This window comes from Penicillium canariense, assembly GCF_028826845.1.
Source record: "Penicillium canariense strain IBT 26290 chromosome Unknown utg000001l_segment0_segment0, whole genome shotgun sequence".
NCBI classification, from domain to species: Eukaryota; Fungi; Ascomycota; class Eurotiomycetes; order Eurotiales; family Aspergillaceae; genus Penicillium; species Penicillium canariense.
This window is the reverse complement of record NW_026622728.1, coordinates 2,947,916-2,968,252: the sequence shown is the minus strand read 5'-3', so window position 1 is coordinate 2,968,252 and position 20,337 is coordinate 2,947,916. Positions and strand designations below refer to the sequence as shown.

General features: G+C 52.6%; 7 protein-coding genes across 7 annotated transcripts; 3 read left to right on the top strand and 4 right to left on the bottom strand.

Annotated features, from left to right (window-relative positions):
- Window positions 1–2,847: 2,847 nt before the first annotated feature.
- Window positions 2,848–3,956, bottom strand: N7482_001036 (putative short chain dehydrogenase; the record flags this gene model as incomplete). Its single annotated transcript, XM_056683161.1, has 3 exons — window positions 2,848–3,159; window positions 3,353–3,688; window positions 3,744–3,956. 3 exons carry the CDS (start codon window positions 3,954–3,956, stop codon window positions 2,848–2,850), a joined length of 861 nt encoding a protein of 286 aa, XP_056546767.1.
- Window positions 3,957–5,047: 1,091 nt separating this feature from the next.
- N7482_001035 (uncharacterized protein) lies at window positions 5,048–5,353 on the bottom strand (the record flags this gene model as incomplete). Its single annotated transcript, XM_056683160.1, has 1 exon — window positions 5,048–5,353. One exon carries the CDS (start codon window positions 5,351–5,353, stop codon window positions 5,048–5,050), a length of 306 nt encoding a protein of 101 aa, XP_056546766.1.
- A 2,029-nt stretch (window positions 5,354–7,382) lies between these two features.
- N7482_001034 (uncharacterized protein) lies at window positions 7,383–11,805 on the top strand (the record flags this gene model as incomplete). Its single annotated transcript, XM_056683159.1, has 2 exons — window positions 7,383–11,194; window positions 11,247–11,805. 2 exons carry the CDS (start codon window positions 7,383–7,385, stop codon window positions 11,803–11,805), a joined length of 4,371 nt encoding a protein of 1,456 aa, XP_056546765.1.
- Window positions 11,806–12,116: 311 nt separating this feature from the next.
- N7482_001033 (3-deoxy-7-phosphoheptulonate synthase class II) lies at window positions 12,117–13,813 on the bottom strand (the record flags this gene model as incomplete). The annotated part of the gene is made up of 6 exons (XM_056683158.1): window positions 12,117–13,158; window positions 13,216–13,267; window positions 13,324–13,416; window positions 13,483–13,546; window positions 13,608–13,717; window positions 13,792–13,813. 6 exons carry the CDS (start codon window positions 13,811–13,813, stop codon window positions 12,117–12,119), a joined length of 1,383 nt encoding a protein of 460 aa, XP_056546764.1.
- Window positions 13,814–14,206: 393 nt separating this feature from the next.
- Window positions 14,207–14,700, top strand: N7482_001032 (huntingtin-interacting protein K; the record flags this gene model as incomplete). The annotated part of the gene is made up of 2 exons (XM_056683157.1): window positions 14,207–14,515; window positions 14,590–14,700. 2 exons carry the CDS (start codon window positions 14,207–14,209, stop codon window positions 14,698–14,700), a joined length of 420 nt encoding a protein of 139 aa, XP_056546763.1.
- A 907-nt stretch (window positions 14,701–15,607) lies between these two features.
- N7482_001031 (sugar transporter) lies at window positions 15,608–17,116 on the top strand (the record flags this gene model as incomplete). The annotated part of the gene is made up of 3 exons (XM_056683156.1): window positions 15,608–16,099; window positions 16,153–16,306; window positions 16,365–17,116. 3 exons carry the CDS (start codon window positions 15,608–15,610, stop codon window positions 17,114–17,116), a joined length of 1,398 nt encoding a protein of 465 aa, XP_056546762.1.
- An 811-nt stretch (window positions 17,117–17,927) lies between these two features.
- On the bottom strand, window positions 17,928–19,907 carry N7482_001030 (putative MFS multidrug transporter; the record flags this gene model as incomplete). The annotated part of the gene is made up of 3 exons (XM_056683155.1): window positions 17,928–18,836; window positions 18,892–19,138; window positions 19,192–19,907. The coding sequence occupies 3 exons, from the start codon at window positions 19,905–19,907 to the stop codon at window positions 17,928–17,930; spliced, it is 1,872 nt and encodes a 623-aa protein (XP_056546761.1).
- Window positions 19,908–20,337: the final 430 nt, after the last annotated feature.

Genomic DNA, 20,337 nt, shown 5'->3' with positions numbered 1-20,337 from the left:
ACTTGCGCGAGGTGGGCAGGCGAAATGGGAGAAATGAGAAATTACCGCGTATACCAGGCAAGACCGTGTTTACCCCAGACTCCTCCAGGGGCACTATACTGCAACGGGGAAGATGTCCGTGGCTGGCAGATAAGGCTCAGCGTGCAACGAATGAGCACGCCCGATCCAGCTCGCCAGAGCTTGCACGCACACCCGCACTAAGGAGTGGCTGGTGGATGCAACCATCCCGTGCCATGTAACTATGGTTGCGCAACATCCACCCTATCCCCTGTGAGTGGCTGGCAGGGGGGCTGCGACCTCCCAATGCCAATTCCCGGCCGGAAGCTTAACCTAAAGTGCCGCCAGGGGCGTGAGGCGAGCCTCGGCTACGGGGGCCGCCAGGGGCTAGTAGCATCCTGGCAATGGAAATTCCCCGGGGTATCCATCTGGCGGTGGCGGGGAGGTGACTTGAATCGAACTCGCGAGACGTGACGAGACATAGTCTCAGGATGGGATGATCACACGAACGGAAGAAGTTCGGGACGTCCGACGGAGGAGGCGAACACACAGACCTCCTGGAAAGGCTTGAGCAGGCTTGGATTTGCTTGGCTTTTGCTTATCGTTCACTTGCAGGGTTCCGCTGGGTGATTTTTAGACTCCTCGCGCGCACCTCGTGGCCTGGGCCGTTGGCTTGGACGTAGGTTTGGCTTGGCAGTAGATGGGGGTTCCATGAGTGGATGCTAATTTCTGTAACATGAGTGGTCTGGCCCGTACGAAGTCTGGTTGGTCTCCTGGGCAATTTGGCATGCAAGTGAGCGGCCCCACTTGCGCACCTACTTATCTCTGCTTTCTGCTTCTACGGTGATATCCGACCATTGCCACTACCACCCGCATATCAACCTGACCATCTGACAGCAGGACAACCCTGCTCGGTGGCGGATGCATCGTCCATTCACAGCGTGCTGATTCCCAGTTTTATCACACGAATCATAGAGCACCCCCGATGAGAGACGGCTGCAGATGCAGAAACTAGAAAGAAGCCTTCTAGAAGAGCAGTCCCGTGCCAAGACGCCAAGACCTGCCTCGGCAGAAATCGTAGCTGTCATCCAGTCGCGCTTCCCTATCGAGAAACTCCTGAGCGAAAACCTCGACAGATCTGGGACGGGAGCCCGATGGGATTGGCCACCCATCGTCGAGAGACGCCTCATCGTTACGCCGAGGATGGTGGAAAAAGTGGCGTGGCAATCTGAATCGGCTAGGGGTCCAGATCCTAGTCTGTGCGGTAGCCCCCATTGCGACGCTGGGGCTGTAGGACACTTCCTACCAGTAGGACTGCATCATTGTTATCGTCGAGAGAAAGGGGAAATCTGATATGTCGATCCCGCATGATTATGACCTTAGTAAACTGCATCCTGTGTGTCATGCTTGCTCCTGTGTGTGGCGACCACCGTCCGGGCTACAGAAACCAGTCAAAGCCCGAGTCAGTCAGTGTCCCAATCCACCGGAGACCGCCGCCCATGCCCCTGGGTGGCAACCCGCTCCCGTAGTCGGCACCCTTTCAGTTCTCTCCCTCTCAATAACCTCAGGATACCTCGTCTCGTGAGGGGCCTCCCTAACCAGTCCCAGGAAGGACCAGCTCCAACCTCACCGGGATCAAGAGTCGCCTGAAGAGGTCCTTGAGCTGCAACTATCCGCGTGGTCGGGCATCCCCAGGCGGTCCGCCAATGCGAGGGAGTAGTTCGGAGAAGCGCAACCGGGAAATCGCTCGTGTGCGACGTCCATCCAACCTATTCAATCACGAGCACGGCCCAGCTGCTCGACTGGTCGCTTAGCATTTGCACTTGCTCGTGGAGACCGAACCAGGGCGCACCTCTTCACGGTTTCTCTTGGCGTGTCGTGTCGTGTGTACCAGAATCAGGGCATGCCGCGCGGTTCGGTGTCCCGTCATGACTTCACCAGCTCTCCCATCCACCACATGAAATACTCCAGACTCAGCCCCTAAATACCCACCGCAGGCACTTCAGTGAATTTTATCTTCCCGCCCATAACTCGCCACGACAGCCAAAACAAACGCATCCGAAGGCCAGGTGAAAATGGACTGTAGGCCGTAGCCCTTGCATCGCCAGCTCATCCCATCCTTGGGCGAGTACGAATGGTGTGGGGCGAATTCCCTGGTCGAGGACTGGGCGTGGCAGACATCATAGACTGCGAGAGGTTGATCGGCGGGGGTCATGCGTGAATGCGAGACAACGGTGCACTCCTCCGAGAACTGTCCGATGTGTTTGCATGTCACTGGACAGAACAGGCGAAAGCAGATGTCGGTGCGATGGGCTTCGGGGGGAATGCGAACATGCGGATCGGGTGGGATGGGGGATTACGAGCATGTATGCACTCAACTGACCCGGCTACGAGAACGGAGGACACGCTACTGCAGCTCGTGCGAGGACGGGCCTCCCCAGGATTAGGACTTTGTCACTGTGGAGCCGATCTGTCAAGGAGTGGGTGAGTGGGTCAGATCACATCGGAGGGTGCATTAACTCGAGCGATCAATATGAGTCTAATCAATATGACAAAAGGCGAGACAGAATTTTCCAAGCCAAAGAGTCGCTATTATCAACAAAAGCATCCGAAGAAAATGTCGCCCAGAAAATTAGTGCCCGTCGAACTCAAACCCAGACTCAAAAACGATGGTCAAACCCCCACGCTTAAACATAGAAATAGAAATAGAAATAGAAATAGAAAGCACAACGCCATGCAAATGAGAACCGGGTTCCGTCCCCCCAGAGCCAGCACGGACCCGCGTCATCAATGATCATTGATTACAATTCGTCAACTCTCCACCACTCCGGCCTATTGCGCATTTGCCATTTACCACGCGGCATGGCCGCCGTCCATGCGCAGGTCGCTGCCCGTCATGAAGCTGCTGGCGTCACTAAGCAGGAACACCGCAGCGCCGCGATATTCCTCCGGGCGCGACAGACGGCCCAGCATGTTCTCCTTGGGCCACTGGTCGCGGCGCTCAGGGAAGTCAACGAACAGCTTCTCGACCATAGCGGTGACGATATAGCCGGGGGAGATGGTGTTGACGCGGATGTTGTACTGACCCCACTCGGCGGCCAGGTTACGGCCCAGCTGGATGACGGCCGCCTTGCTGGCGTTGTAGGCGGGGCAGATGAGACCCTGGGGTGAAGAGGCGTGTTAGTCGAGTGGAGGCGGGATCCGCGGGGGCAAATGCAAAATGTGGGGATGGAAAGGGTAAAAAGGCGGGGAAGGGGAGGTCTTGGGAGGGTGGTGGGTTGGGCTCCGTATGGACACGCGGGATCAGACCGTCCCCAACAGGTATAAAGAGAAGGAGGAAACACTGGGAACATACGCGATTGGCAATAGTGCCGCTCATACTGGCGATCATGGCGATACTGCCTCCGTTGCCAAAGCGAATCATCTGCTTGGCCACCGCCTGCGCTGTCATAAACACCCCCGTCACGTTGACCTCGAACATGGTGTTGCTATCCTTGGCCGAGTACTCCAGTGCTGGGGTCTCCTGCTGGATGCCCGCCGCGGCGACCAGGCCGTCCATGCGACCCTCGGTGTTGGCAATGGCCTCAATCACACTGTTGAGCAGCTCGGTGTCACGCACATCAATGCGACGGTAGTGTAGCTCAGTGCCCAGCTCCTTTGCCTTCTGCTGAATCTGGGCGAATTCGGCCGCCTGTCGTGCCTTGTATTAGAGACGGACGAGAGATCGTAGATGAGTTTTAACATACCGGCTCTTCCAGACGGTCGAGAGCGTACACCTTCGCACCGGCCTCCAGCAGGGCCTCTGTCTGGGTCAGACCCAGGCCACGGCCGGCGCCCGAGACGCAGACCACCTTGCCAGCGAGACTGAACTCGGGCATGCGCGACTGCTGGCCCATCAGGACGGGCTGGGCAGCCATGGGGGCGGAGGGAACCTCGCTGGTTTCGATGGAGACGGACATCGTGGTAGGTGATGGGTGATTAAATGAAAAAAAGAAATAGGATAGAGATCAAGTATTAAGAGAAGATGAAGGTAGGAGGGATATGAACCAGGGTCGAAGTGTTGGGTGTAAACGTCGTCGAGAGGCAATTAAGATATTAAGTTCACGAGAAGAATACAGTGTGTTTGATGAGAGAAACTACCATGGACTGAGCAGGGCCGCCTTTAAATAATAAAAAATCTGGGAAACAGACGACTCACGATGCCGTGGTATCCCTCCGGCGCCGTCTTGCCCAGACTCATCATCGAACGGAGGGCCGAGGGGGGGGGTTCCCCGGCCAGCGAAGGTCTCGTGAACACGCAGAAATTGGCGAACTGGCCCAAACGGGTAATCCAGACTGGCGTGGGCATCGTGAGTGGACTCGGGTCTGGACCCCCGCGGAATGTGTGGGCGCGTTGGCACAGCTTAAACGGCCGTGGCGACAATCGAAGTCCGGAGTACACTCGTTACGGCCAAAGAACAACCTTACGAACTCCCAGCATAACAGGATGGCGCACATCACTCCTCCTAGATTCTTACGACTGTTGATGTAATAGAGAGTGAAATGGTGGCCATCTGGCACTTATCCTGGTTACTATGATATTTCCTCTGGTCATTTTGCCACAGAATCGATCGAATGAGCAGTCGAGGAGGACGGGGTCGAAGGTACACCAGATCGGATGTCTGTTTTGGGCAAGCCGGCCTCACCCCGGCAGTGGCTGCCCGGGTTCAGGTGACCTCCTTTCTCCGGGGAAGACGGCCCACACAAACGCCCCTTCCGCCCCTCGCAGATCGAAGAATATTCGGGTCATGTGCTCGCATTCGCGGGCTGTGCCTCCAGGCTGGCTTCTGTCTGGTGCCTGGCTGGAAAGAAAAAGTCAATGGCGCATTCCAGCGATCTCGCAGGGATCTAGGGGTGATTTTCCCATCGATCCAAATTTTTATCCAGATCACTGTGCCTTCGGCTGATTGGGAGCTGCGATAGAAGTCGAGATAGCAAAGTATACGGTCCCGATTGAGTACTGCGAACCCCCGCTTCAGGTACTTCCACTCTATGAGAACCCAATGCAACATCACTCTCTTTGCAGAGTCCGATAACCTCCACCGACCTGGCCCACCTCCAAATTACCAAAATAGCAAATTAGCAGAGGCGTATCGGAGATGCCCTTCGCCGCTGTATCAGATGCCCGTGTGACCAGCAAAGCCTGCTGCCGCGCCCATGGCGAGCCCCATGTACTTGCCCGTTCAGGCAAATCCGAGGCCAGCCAGTTCCACCCTGCTTCTCGTGAGCTCCAAGCACCACCTAAACCGCAATAAACATTGGCACCCCGGCCTTCTAGAATGTTCGTCTGCGTGGCCAGTCTCTTCACGCCCTGCATGTTTATCTCGCAGTGGCGATCGATAGGACATTTCACAGCTCACAGCTCACACCGCTAATGAACCTCGTCCGGTCTGGACCTCGTCGGGATCTAGATCTTCGAGATCAGTGGTCTGTGCCCCCATGCTTGACTGATATCCTTGCCCTGTTTCCACGCTTCACATCTCGTCCCCCCTCGTTCCCTAGTCCCGTCCGGCCCGGGGCCCGAGCCGCCCAGTGCGATGGCCAACGAGAATTGCCCGCGGCAGGCACGAGGAATTTTCCCGGTCTGATGGGTGTGAGAACGCCGGTCTTGGCCATTTTGTGGTGCCGCGGGATCCCTCGTAGGTGGTCCGCGTGACTCTGGCCGATGTTGATCGGGATGAAATAGAGTCTGCCCAGGGTCTGCTTGCCTGGTCAACATTGGTAGTCTACTCTGGACTATGAGCATGGACCTTGACACTATCCACCTTAATTGCAAATAGTCATTAATTGTGCTGTTATTTATTCGTACAGTATGCTTCTTATTTTCAGAAGGGCGCTACAGTCTCCTTTCGCCTTGTTTCTACGGAATGTACCCCCACGTTTCTGAGCGCTTATCACCCCATTGGGAGACCGGATAACCCGATCGGACTACGCGCATGTCGAGAATACTGCTGGCCTGTGCGTATGCATATTTGAATTTGAGATTATGTGAAGAGCCCTAGCCACCCTATCAAGGAGCTTGCATGTAGTTCGAATTGATGTGGCAATGCCGCTAAAATAGACCAAAGTTTCCCTGGCCAGATACTGTCCACGTCCGTTGCCTTCAATCTCCCCCCATCCTAGCAGCCATCTGCCCTGTCCCTCTTCCTGGCTCAAATGTTCCGGAAGCAAGCTCCGGATACAATTGTGGTGTGGACAGGCTATTACGGGCCTATTTATCTACCTGTATATTGTTGATTTAACAGTATTTTTGTCCTTGTGTTCAGCTAGATCGGACTTTCAAGCCCCTCCGCCTCGAAGCGACAGTAGGCACTTTTTTGGTCTGCTTATCTTTTGAACAGTCTTCCTCAGGTGTATTCACCGTGCGCTGGGCCTCACTTTTGACTGATTCAAGGATTTGGGAGCGGCACTGGTAGAGGCTCACTAGGGCTGCGATAATTGCTTCAAAGATTCCTGGCGCTGTCAAAAGTCAGTGGAAAGAGCCGTAGGCGTCCACAGCTCGAACATTCCCCCTTCTTGGGCGCTTGGTGCTGTTATCAGACAGGATGGAAATGGCCCATCTCTAGGTAGTTTGTCCCAATATTTTGGGTCAGTAACAAGAACCCGGAGGGACCGGAGACATCATGCAGGACTTCCATTTAACCCGAGATATGTAAACTAGAATTAGCTCGGCAGACTTGACGAGTGAGATGAAGGCTTAGGTGTCGATCGTATCCCATTACCCTACCCTATCAATGTGGGTGTCTGTCATGAGCGACGGCAGCGGCATATTTAAGTAGGTAGTAACCTTACTAGCTGAAGACGAGTGAGAGGGGAAATAGGTGGGACCCGGGATGATCATTCAATTGTTTGAATCCCATCTATCATTGACTGCGGATTTTCCATCAGCTTGACCTTCCTCGATATATGTCTATTGCGCTAGATAAGTTACACTAAGACGAGACACTTTATGCAACCTGCCTGAGCCCAAAAGTCATGAATAAGCTCTCGATTCCACAAAGTCAAAGACTTGGTTAGGTACGATTGACCCACGAGTAAACCGCTGCCCAGTTGGAACTATTGTTGTGTTGTGAGCCCGGTGCAGATCATAGCACGTCACGTGGTAGTTACCATGGAAACCGTGCGGGCCCCCAAGGTTTGCCCAAACACACTCCACCCGACTATTTTGACCTGCAATCTAGTGCGTTTCCGACAACATTGGGCAACCGCGACCGAGACACCGCCCCGACGCGATCGACCCGTCATGAGTGCATCACATTACCGACAACGTTAAAACGACATACGACAACATCGACATCAATACGCGCAACAATAATAATCACGACACAAGCTTTTCCCTTGCCGCCATGGCACGCGCAGCTGTCCTCCCACCATCCCCTGTCAAGCGGGGGACCCGCACGGTACCTCGATCGACGGTGACCAAGACCACTGCAAGCTCCAAAGCCAAGGTTGTGGCAGAGTCGACGAAGAGAGGCGTCACAAAATCGACTACCGCCAGGAAAAACACGGCGCCGATTGTCGAAATGGACTCAGACGATACCGAGGACGAGCTTGGGATGATGATGAAGGAGCATGACGAGAAGCCTGTGCGACCCCGTGGACGGCCGGCTGCCCGCGTCGAAACCAAATCCTCAACAGCCCGCGCCAAGAAGGCGACGCTGGCGCCAACTCCCCAAAACGCAATCGCCGATAGCGATGAAGTCGAAGATGGGGTTGCCAAGACAGAGCCAGTGAAGAAACGCGTTGGTCGACCGAGGAAGAATACATTATCAGAGACGGCCACAGCTTCAAAACCCGAGACAGCTCCCAAGCCTCGAGGGCGACCAAAGGGAGCCACCGCGTCGAAGACAACGGCTACCACTCGGAAAACCACTCGAAAGGTAGCTGACCCTGAGCCAGTCCCTGAAAACGCTATTGCCAAGCATATCCGTATTGCCACCAACTCTATGAATATACGATCGAATATCCTGCGCGGTCCTGCCAAGAAGAAAACCGTGACTTTCCAAGAGCCGTCTGACTCAGAATCTGAAGAGCAGGAAGAAGAACTGACTGCTCCTGTCACTGGGCGTAGGAAGGCTCCTACAAAGGGTGTTGGCAAGGCTGGCCTGGGAGCGACGCCAATGCGCAATGCTGCGGCCACAGCCGGCCGTGGACGAAAGCCCGCAGCAGCCAACAAGGACGTTGTCAAGCCACTGTCGCCCAAGAAGGACAAGCAGGTGGCCAAATCACTAGCAGCATATGCTAGCTCCGATGGCGAAGAAGATGAATTGAGCGCAGCTAAGGACGATTTCAAGAGCCCCGTGAAGTTGGTCATTCATTCGCCAGTGAAACATGGTCTGGAAAACACTGGGCTCAGCTCTCCTGTCCGCAAGATCAACTTCACCCCCAAGAAAGCGTCCAGCCTAATCGATGAGAACGGCGAACCGAAACCACTCACCCCTAAACACGGATCATCAGCTACTGGCCTGAGCTCCCCCGTGAGGAAAATCAACTTCACGCCCAACCGCAGCTGCAACACTGTTGTCGACAATGGTCACTTGGCATTGCCGCCTGGCAAGTCGGTGGACTTCAGCGGCTCGGTTTTAATATCAAGCCCCGCCAGACGACCCGAGCCATCCCCATTCCACTTTTCCCTTAGGGATACACCCAACCGTGGTCTTTTCTTCCGAGAAGATGCCAAGTCGGCTTCCGTGCCGAACCTCGGCCAAGGTCCATCTTCGCCGCTTAAGATGTCGCCCAAGAAAGCCCATCTGGGTGCTTCATTCTCTCAGTCACCAGCGAAGTCTTCGACCCCGTTCTCTGCCAAGACCTCTTTTATCCAAAGTCCAGCGAAGAGAATTGCATCTCCTTTCAAAAGCTCGTTTCTCTCCTCCAGAGATCCGGTGGCCTCTACGTCAGGCGGCGAAAACACCACGATAATGCCCCATCTCTCTGATACCAAGCCACGCATGTCTCCCGCCATGAGCTTCGAGAATGACGAAATGACCGTTGATAAAGATATCGAGATGGTCGAGGAAGTGGCTCGTGATATCTTCGGTATTGAACTGCAGTGTTATGCTAGGAGTTCCTCTACATTGCCTTCGCCTCAAGAGACCCCTGCAACCGAAGAGCTCTTGGAACTTGAACCAGATGAAGATGTCTTTAACGAAACGGCGACTTGTGAGCGTAATTGGGACGATGCTGCTATCGACGAGCAAATCCAAGAGCTGCAAGAAGAAATCCGCGACGAGCCCGAAGATTTTGGGACAATTTGCTTCAATACTATGGAAGAACTCCAGGAGCCTTTCCAAACCCTCCCAGAACAAGTGGAACACGATCTGATTTTGGACGATGTTGAAGCCGTGGAAGAAACGGATGTGGATGAGGAAGAGACTCCCGAACCATATACCACATCGGGAGTCTTCGAGAACCCTGAGGATCAAGTCAACTTTACAGAGTTGGAACGCATGGATCCCGTGCATGACGATTCCGAAAAGTGCTCTCCTTCGCCATCGGAACCCACTCTTGGTCTAGCTGATCTCGAGGAAGTGCTGTCACCTACACCTGCACCCAAGGTTGCCGAATCTGAACACCATGGATACGAGGATACCGGTTTCGCTCATCATTCAGACGAAGAGGAGGCTGAGAGCGAAGGAGATGAGGGGGAAGATAACGGACCTGCTCTCGTACCATACGGAACCTTCAATATTTCATATCAACTGGGATCGCCCCATGAGCTCAACCAGGCTGAAGAAATTGACAGTCCCCAGCCGTCAATTCAACACATTCCCCCATTGGCTCCTACCCCTCCCGCTCGTGAATTGACCTTCGTATCCTCACATGAACAGGACGGCGCCAAATCGAAGGATTGGTTGTTCGACATTAATGTCGACCCACGCGTGGCTGCTGAGGAAGATAGCTTTTTGGAAACTACCCAGTCTGAGATTCCTTCACCCAGCAGCCATGCCATCTGCGATACCCCAAGCTTCTCTGGAAAGCGAAAGTCCCTTGTCAATGTCGATCTTGGCTTTACGCCTTTGGCCCGGAAGTTTGACAGTTGGGAGACCAATACACCCTCTCAAGCTAGGCCGGCCAAACCACGTCGACGTGGCATTTTTTCGCTTGTTGGCCCCTTGGAGAAGGCCGTGGAAAGCTCGACACCGACACAGGACAATGTCTCTTACCCTGACCTTTCCCGCACTCCACTCGCAAACACACCGCCGCTGTTTGAAGAATTGCCTCTTCAGGCGAACAGCGATGGCGCTTGCATGACCCCTCTGTCTTCTCATACCCCAGAATCCGCGGTAGTCGAGGAAGAGCACTCCATGACATACTCGCCAATTCGCACCGACATCTTTGAAGACCCTGAACTCTCAGACCCAGAGGAACTTGGTTCTGAGCAAGTGCAACCCCATGAGGTTGTGTCGGCTCCTGAATCGAGTGAAGAACATGATCAAGGCCCAGATCTACCGTCTGGCGATGATGATAAAGAAAACTGCGACTCTCCTTTCATTTTACCTGCCACTCCCATTCAGAGGAGAATTGATCACCTCCGGACTGTCCACACTGTGTCTAAGGTACCACTGAAAGGCGAGGGCGAAGTTTCTCCTCTGAAGCTTCCTCGCAAGCGAGGTTTGTCACTTGAAAGCAGGTCTCAAACCCGCTCATCCCCCCGTATGCGCAAGCCTGTCTTCCTGTTTGCGAATGAGAGTGTCCCCACTTTTTCTCCGCACAAGGCCCCGCGACCTTCGAGGAGCCCTAGCCCGAACCCGAAGCGTCGTTGCAGTACCCCCAGACGTTCCACTGGGAAACTCCCCGACATTCAAGTACCTCGGTCACCGGCTCTAGCTTCGAGCCCTGGGAAGACTCCTCGCCGAAGGAGCGGTGCCGACCAGCAGGCGCTTCGTGGTGCTGTCGTGCATGTGGATGTTCATACTACTGAAGGTGAAGATGCTTCAGGAATTTTTGTTGAGCTCTTGCAGCAAATGGGCGCTCGTTGTGTCAAAACATGGTCATGGAACCCTCAGTCGAGCATGTCTCCTATAAATGGCGTGGATCCCAAAGAATCAAAGGTGGGAATAACCCACGTCGTGTACAAGGATGGCGGTCTCCGTACTTTGGAAAAGGTCAAACATGCAGGCGGCTTAGTGAAACTGGTCGGTGTTGGTTGGGTCCTTGAGTAAGTTTATATCTGGTAATTCTACAATTAATAAGACTAACATATGCTACAGCTGCGAGAGGGATAACAAGTGGCTTGACGAGTCACCTTATATAGTTGACAGCTCCATCATTCCTCGCGGTGGCGCTAAGCGCCGGAAGAGCATGGAGCCCCGCGCCTTGAGCAATGTTAATGGCACTCTCGTGCCCATTGCTGAGCACTCCACTCCCTCCGCCAGCGGACGCCGCTGCGGTGCTGATTGGGGGGCCATGGAGGGATTCCGAAAGATCACCCCTCCGACTTACCAGGCGGAAGCGCCATCAACCCCTACTCAGCAGACTGATCGTTATCACGTTCCTGCAACTCCGGGCTACAACTTTGCCAACCTCGATGCCATTGGCATGTCACCCGCTACTCCTTACTTCCACTCCCACCGCGCCCAGTTGGTCCAGAAGTCCTGCCCACCTAAGCAGAGCAATCGCGGCCTATTTGAGGGGTCAGACAAGCCTATATTCAATTTTGAAGAAGACGATGAAGTAGAGTATAGACGTCAACAGCGGGCTCGTATGGAAGCTGCGCGACGCAAGAGTCATTTCTATAAACCGTCTGTCCAAAGTCCGCTTGGAAGGTGATCTTGTTTTTGTCTGATTCTTTGTGATACCTTTTGTTTAATACATCTGTCCTTGTCTACTGTACATATGGGGGGACTTTGATGGAGTTTTCTTTCGGCATGGTGGGGTCTCTTCATACCCGGGTTTGCTTTAGAATTTCGGGGTCTGTTGTATACATTGTTGAATGCACGTCTCTTGCTTTGAACCATCTTCCTATCGTTAGTGTAGTATATTTATGAATAACCCATAATTTATCATTCAGATCCGAAATCATTTTAAGTTGCCACAGATCACCCAAAATTCAGCTCATTTTTCTTGCCATCTTGTACGTCTCATTCCTCTGACTCGTTACGGTAGAATCCGGCCACGAGGAACGCAAGCTCAAGAGCTTGCTTTTCATTGAGGCGCGGGTCACAGAAGGTAGTGTACCGCTCTCCAAGCCCATCCTCGGTCAGACCCGCTGCCCCACCGACACACTCCGTCACAGCCTCCCCAGTCAACTCAAGGTGCATACCCCCCAGGAAAGAGCCAGCCTGGCGGTGGATTTCCAGTGCCTGTTTCAGCTCTGACAGGATATCAGTGAAGTGACGCGTCTTCACGCCCGACGGGGTGGCTTGTGTGTTGCCGTGCATGGGGTCGCACTGCCACACGGGGATATGGCCGGAAGCCTGCACGGCGGCGATATGGCCGGGCAGGAACTGAGCGATCTTCGCAGTGCCGTAGCGTGAGATCAATATAACCTTGCCGATTTCCTTGTTGGGGTTGACGACATCCAACAGGCGCACGAGCTCATCTGCGGCCATGGTAGGCCCGATCTTGATGCCAATGGGGTTGGCAATGCCGCGGAAGAACTCGACATGTGCACCGTCAAGCTGCCTCGTGCGGTCACCAATCCAGAGGAAGTGTGCAGAGGTAGCGTAGAATCCAGACGTCGGCTGGGCAGTTGTACTCGAGTTACGCTGGAGCGGGTGCTTCAGCAAGCGCGTCAGACTTTGCTCGTACTCTAGTGAGAGACCCTCGTGGCTGGTGTAGATATCTGCTGTCTCAACGCCACGGTCCTTATCGATACCGACTGTGTGCATGAAACGCAATGCATCCTTGACGGCATTGACAGTCCTTGAGTACTGCTCCTTGATCGAGGGCGCGATAACGTGGCCAAGACCCCAGTCTAGAGGGGAATGCAAGTCTGCAAGGCCGGAGGAGAGGGATGCTCGCATGTAATTGAGGGTTGCGGCTGAGTGGAAGTAAGCCGAGACCAGACGTGACGGGTCTGGCTTTCGGGACTCGGCATCGGCAGCGAAGCCGTTGATGTTGTCTCCACGGAAGGAAGGCATCTCAACTCCATTGACGAGTTCTGTTGGGCTGGATCGCGGCCTGGGAGCGAATGTTAGTTCCACTGGAGTGGAGCTAATAGGGTCTTTTAGAACATACTTGGCAAACTGTCCAGCAATGCGTGCTATGCGGATGACGGGCTTGTTGGCTCCTATACCCGAAGGTCAATTCGTGCATTCTCCATGGGGGAAGTATCAGGTTTCATACCCCAGATAAGAATCAAGCTCATCTGCAGTAGTAGCTTGACCTTGGCCTCAATCATCTCTTGGTTACAGTAGTCAAACAACTCCGCACAGTCGCCTGTTGATCGAAGTCAGTCCCAGTTAAAATAACCAAAATAAGAAGCACGGGTGACACGACACGTACCACCTTGCAGGACAAAAGCTTTGCCCAGAGCGACATTCCTTAGGCTGTTCTTGAGATTGTTGATCTGAGAGTCTGTTAGAATTTGGGGAGCATTCGATGGTTTGCTTAGTTCTGAATTAATATACCTCCTGTGTCGTCACCAACGGGGGAAGCTTTTGCAGCGCGTCAAGAGCCGCTTTCACGCCCTTGGCATCTTCGTAGACCACATCCTGCTTGATGGGCTTGGTTGTCCACGCTAAAGGGTTCAATGAGCGATTAGCCTGAATCAATCGCGTGCGGAGACCACTTCTGTGGAAACATGGCACGTACAGCTTGGACTCCAGTCGGCCATGGCTGGTGGATTGGCCCCCGCGTGCGGGATGGTGGGACGATAAGGGGGAGATGGCGCTAGGGTAAATTAAGAGTCTGATGGATGTCCTGTCCAATGAGGTGGACAAGTATCGAGATTGCAGAGCTGGAGTATCGGTCACTTGATCTTGAGTCCAACAAAGAATTGAAAAAATGCACATCAAAATCAAAAAGCCAGCAAATGAATTAAGCTCAGCTCACGGCCGCTTATTCGCGGACATCGGGATGACTCATATTGTAGCCTGAAGTTTCAGGTGTCAGATACCTTATGTAAGTCTTATCGCGGGGCAGGTGCTTATCAGTGACGTTGTTCCTCCACGACAACACCGTAGAGGCCCAGTGAACCTCTCACCATTGATCAACCCGATTGATTATCATGTCGGACCCCATCCCCTCCGCTAGTGCTGATCCACATGCAGTGGACCAGCCGCTTCCCGCCAACGCCGAAGACCGAATGGCCGCTGCCGCCCTCTCCTCGCTGAATACGAATGGATTAGCAGGTGATGCGCCTTCCTCTAAGGGACCATCCAGCGCAGACCAGGAAGCTTTGAGTAAGGCTATGAGCCGGTTAGAGGTTGCTTCAGGCCAGGACACTGGAAAAAGGAAGGTGGCCGAGGCGAAGAAGAAAGAGGCAGAGGTGAAGAAGAAGGCCGTTAAAATACTTGCAGCTGATGTCACACTTCTGGTATGAATACTAATAATGCTTGATTATTACTATTGCTATGTTGTCAAATCTGATCTGACCTTTTTGTTTAATAGGCCGACCAGCTGGACTTGCATAAGAATAAAGCAACAGAACTTCTCAGGGCTCATGAAGGGGATGTCACACGTGCCATGAAGGACTTCGTCGCGCCCTCAATTCATACATGATCACAATGCTCAATGACGCACGGTAGCCCACTTAGTTTGAAGGGTCGATCACTGTATTTGATAGAAGAGCCTTGGGTAGCAAAGGCTGAGTGGGTTGTCTATGTCCCGCTTTGGAGAGGAAGAGATATTCTATAACAAAAGTGGCCTTTTATGAATGAAGGACTGCCATATGAGGTAAAATGAATTTTAATGAAGCGAAATCTTCTACCCAAAACATAGATTACACACCGTTCGAGCAGACCTACCACTTCCGAACACCGCCCATTGTGGTTTATTTTACATGGTTCGTCCAATCGGTTGGTCGGATAGTTTTGTGCATCTCTCTCCAATAATTGACCCGTAGTTTTCTATCAGCCGATTTCCGAGGTGAAAAGTCTAGCCGGCGTTATTCCAATTGACGTCAGATTCAGGGCCGCTGCTCGGGCAGTCCACTTTATAGTGGAGCCACCAAGAAATGGTCGGAGGGACCCTCGGTGACGATCAGAGGATCGACCATATCTCACCATCAAAATTTTCAGTCTTTGATTTCTCTTTTCATGAAGGGGTTTGTTCGGTCGCTGTTGGATTCTGATCTGATAGAAGTGTTTAAACAACATTGAAATCTGATCCCATCTGTGCGGTGTCTAGTTAATATTCTTGGATGAGCAAAACCCAAGTGTGCACCTTCGTTCATAGATGCACGATGCACGACTCAGCAACTCGAAAGCTAGCATCCACCTCAAGAATCCACTTTAAGCACCCACTTTTATGTGCGCACACACTGTTGGAAATCAGGTTTGAGAGCAATGACGATGGGTTTGAATGCTGGGGTGAACTTTTCCCGTGTCAAAATACCTAAGAAATATACCGGGAATGGTCTTTCCGAACTTTTAATTGAATCAATACTGATCTGGCCTCTGCCTTTATCATGGCCGACTCAGCCCCACCAGTAGTCCGCGGCTCAAGCCGGTCGACTTCTGTGAGTGGTGCAGGGGACCGGCCCAGCAACGGCGTGCTTGATTCAGGTACTGAGAAAGACATGGTTCCCTCGATAGAAAAGCGTGAACTGAAAGAGCACGATTGCTATGATAAGCTAGGATATTGTTGGCCACGATGGAAGAAATGGACTTACCTCGCCGCCGTTGCATGTGTTCAAGTATCCATGAACTTCAATACTTCTGTTTACCCAAATGCAGTCAAGCCACTCTCGTCGGCCTTCGGCATTGGTGAACAAGAAGCCCGCACCGGACAAATGATCTATCTTGTTACCTATTCTATTGGATGTGAGCTTTGGGCGCCTTGGAGTGAGGAGTTTGGCCGTTGGCCAATCCTCCAGCTTTCCATGTTCCTGATCAATATCTGGCAAATTCCAGCAGCCTTGGCTCCTAACTGGGGTACTATCGTTGTCGCGCGCGGCTTGGTAAGTCCTCCGGGTGCAGATTCTTGATTAATTCTTGAGCTCATACAATCTAGGGTGGAATTTCTACCGCTGGTGGTAGTGTGACTCTCGGTCTTATTGCAGACATCTACGAGCGGGAGACACAACAGTTCCCCTTGGCCTTCATCGTTCTGTCCTCCTGCATTGGTACCAGCATTGGTGGAGTTATTGGAGGACCAATCGAAAGATGTAAGAAATAACCCTGTTCTCTTACATGGAAGATTCCTAATACCGGTATGATCGTTAGACCTCGGATGGCAGTGGTTCTTCTGGATTCAACTCATCTTTGGAGGTGTTGTACAAGCAATCATCTTCTTTATGCCTGAGAGTCGTTCGACAATTCTCATCGACCGGGAAGCTAAGAGACGGCGTGAAACCGGAGAAGACCCGAATGTGTATGGGCCCAACGAACTGAAGAAGCCCCGTGTCTCACTCAAAGAAGCCGGTATGATTTGGATTCGGCCTTTCCACATGCTTCTCCGCGAGCCCATCGTACTCTGCCTGTCTCTCCTATCCGGATTCTCCGACGCACTTATCTTCACCTTCCTTGAGAGTTTCTCGCTCGTCTACGAGCAGGGGTGGGGTTTTGGTGTGCTCGGACAGGCGTGGGCCATTATTCCGATCAATCTTGCCTACTTCCTCGCCTATCTTTCTTATATCCCCTGGTTCTTACGGGACGGTGCTATCCGCGAAGCCAAGGGTGATGACGCTCTTCCACCTGAGCGCCGCCTGAAGTGGCTCCTATTCCTTGCACCGTTTGAACCGATTGGCTTGTTTGGGTTTGCGTGGACGTCTCTGGGACAAAAGTACGGAGTGCATTGGATTGGGTCCATGGTGTTTTCTACCATGGTTGGTATTGCCAACTACGCGATCTATCTATCTTCGGTCGACTACATGATTGCCTCCTACGGCCCATACTCCGCAGTGTGGTGGCAACGCCTTCGCCCGAGATCTCCTTGCTGGTATATCGGCCATGTACGCAACGCCGATGTACAATAACATCGGAGATAAGTGGCACGTTGAGTATGCCAGCACTGTTCTGGCATGCCTTTCATGTCTTGTCGTGGTTCCTATTTATGTTTTCTATTGGAAGGGGCCTCAGATACGCGAAAGAAGCAAATTTGCCCAGGCGTTGCAAGAGGAGCGGAAGGAGAATCAGGGCCGACGAGTGAGTCAGATCAAGGCTGAGCCATAGTTTCGTCACCTCTTGATGCAAACTGGGGGACTCAGCGAAGATAATGATACCATTTTGTGATTATTTCGTGTGACGCTTAACGATCTTTAGCTCAAGTCTATATGAAATATACCATACTTTTAAAGCCTTGCAAGAAAGATAATTTTTCACAAAATAACGACGAAACTTTTCGCAGGGAGTAATTCAAGGAACGTTCTATCCCCTGTAGTAGTACAAACCATACTTGCGTTAGCGCATGGCCTGGTCTGTGTACTAATTTATGGAGAAGTATTCCACGCGACCTGTACTAACAGTTATAGCTTATTATGTCCCCAGTATGCCCAGCATTGCAAATAACGAACCTCCTCAGAAATACGTCTGAACAAGTTATAGACAGTAGTTTCGACGTAAGCTCAAAGAAATAGGCACAAAGGGATACCTATTCTTGCTCAATGTTTTGGTTCAGTAAGATATACTTTCGCGGATTCATTTTTGTGCCTTGATCGATGATTCATAGGGGTGATATTCTTAGCTGAAAATAGATGAGATGAAAAATGAGATGAAAAATCTAGAAGCTCTATAAGGTGCGTACCTACAATGATGTATGTACAAAGCAGTCGTTCAAATGTCCATCTCTCAGTCGTCCTCCTCATCAATCTCATTCTTTGGTCGCTCTATACCCTTACCCTCGTGGATAGTCCATAGCACAAACCACCCAAGGAAAGCCTCAATAGCTAAAGCCCACCATACAGCTCCAACCATGTTGTGTGCGAGACCGACACCGAGACCCCAGCCTCCAAGGAAGGGGCCCAAAGTGCGAGCGGCACTGGCGATACTCTGTGCCACACCATGGACAGTACCCAGGATAGACGGATCGGAGACGCAATTGTTAACGAGGATGATGGCGGCAGGGAGCACAAAGGTGCGGGAGATAACCTGTAAAGACACAACGAGCGTGAAAGCAGGCCACACAACCCATACTAAACGTGGCAGAACGACAAGAAATGGCATGAGGATGTAGGAGATCGATGAGAAGGGGAGGAACATGCGGAACGAGGTAAGTGTACCCAGTTTGGACTGGATGCGGGGGTAAAGAAAAATCTGTAGGGGAAGACCGATGAAACCAATGATTGCCGTGGCCAGACCGACACGCGCAGAAGGCAAACCCAAGCCTCCACCGAAGTGGAAGAAGCCGTCGCGGGAGCCTTCAGGGGCACGAGGGGTGGGTAAGAACACAAAAGTCATGGCGTTGAAGGCACTGGTGTGGAACGCCAACAGAAAATGCGCCAGTAATGTGAGAAGAATGTTTTTATTCCATATTTGCCAGAAACCAGGTCGTTTATGGAGGCGAGGCCGAGGATGCGTGCGTGAGCGGGTTGGGCTCGATGGAACAGACCAGCCCCCCACACTATCGTCGAGATACACCGAGTCGTTATCTTCAGAGCGAAGAGGCCGATAGTGTGGAGGCCGGCGGGTGAAGGCTCGCACGATCCGCTTTCCCAGTTTCCGGCCCCAGTCACCACGATAACGGGCAACTTCATGGGTCTAAGTCTATTGTTAGAGCGGTGTTCCCTGGTGCATGTATGCTGTGAGTACTTACTTCGTCGAGCCCAAGAAAGACGGCTAGTAACGACATGAAGATGAAGATCGCGCTCAACACATTCGGCAGCGCATAGGGCCACCGCTGCATCCACCAGACGCCATCTTTGCCTCCGAAGACGGAGCCAGGGCCAAAGAGCTGGGGGAAGCTATGCACAGGATCGGCCAGGGAACCTCCCAGGATTGGACCGATGATGACACCGATGTTAAAGCACATGGGCAATAGTAAGAAGGCCCGTGATTGGTACCTAGGCTTGTCTTAGCTTCAGTATCACTACTAGTGCAGGCAGGGGTGGCATACTTCTTCTCCACAATGATCTCCGCTATCAGGGTTCTCATCACACCGACGTTGCTATTGAGCACTCCCCCGATTGTCCGAAATACAACAGCAGTAGCAAAGGACCGAGAGAACCCAAACCCTAAACAAGAGATACAAGTCCCCAGCAGGCCGATCAAAAGAACTCTCTTGCGGCCCATCCAGTCAGCATCAGCCAGCCGACCCCACCAGACCGCAGTCAGGAACTGCGCAGCAGTAAAACTACCTTGCATAATACCTGCCTGTGCCGATATGGTCGAATTGGGCAATGACGGATCAAACGATTTGAGCTGATAGAACATGTAGGCTTGCAATGAGGTTTGGGTGAGAGGCTCCGATAACCGGGCCATGGTCAAAAGCGCCAGCTGCCCTTTTTTCGGCAGCGAGCTCCATGTTACCGGCTTCTCTTTTTGGGACTCCTGTGTACCGAGTACACCATCATGGTCATGGTCCTGTTCATCGTCACTATCATCTTCATCCGCTGGTGGGAGGTGACGGTGACTTGTGAGAAACGCCGCAGGGCCGAGCGTTTTCTGTGGAGAGTTTCCATTAAATATGGCCGTGTTTACACTCTCCTCGTCGCTTTCAACGAAAAACGCTGTATTGGGACGACTGTTGAGGACGTCTTGGGAAGGTAGTTGAATGTCGTCTGTTTCTTCTGGTTGGGGTTGGCCCGCACGTTCGTGTGGAGAGGACCCCATCAGCCAAGGACCGGAGGGCACGCGACCGGGTGCAGTGCGGCGGCTTTGTGGATGGTTGCTGGTTGCCGTTGATCTGCGCTCATTCAGCAGCAGGGGCTAGTCGACTTGGCAGGCCTCATATAGGGGTCAGGCAATAGCGACATTTACGTGGAAGTTGAGCGGCAGAACAGAAACAAAGCGAAGGCAAAAAAAGCCCGGGCTCTGACACCATCGCGCCCCCCACACTTCGCGGCGGAGTGCCGACTTAACCGCAGGTAACTCCGAAAGGACTCGGTCGTGCTCCGGAATAATCATAATACCATCATTGTATAATTAATTAAGTCTAGCTGTTTCAGAGACCTGGAAGTTTAGTGACGAGAAAAAAAGGCAAAAAGAAGAAGATAAGTGATAAGTGCGCCGACCGGGATTCGAACCCGGGCCGCCATCTGAA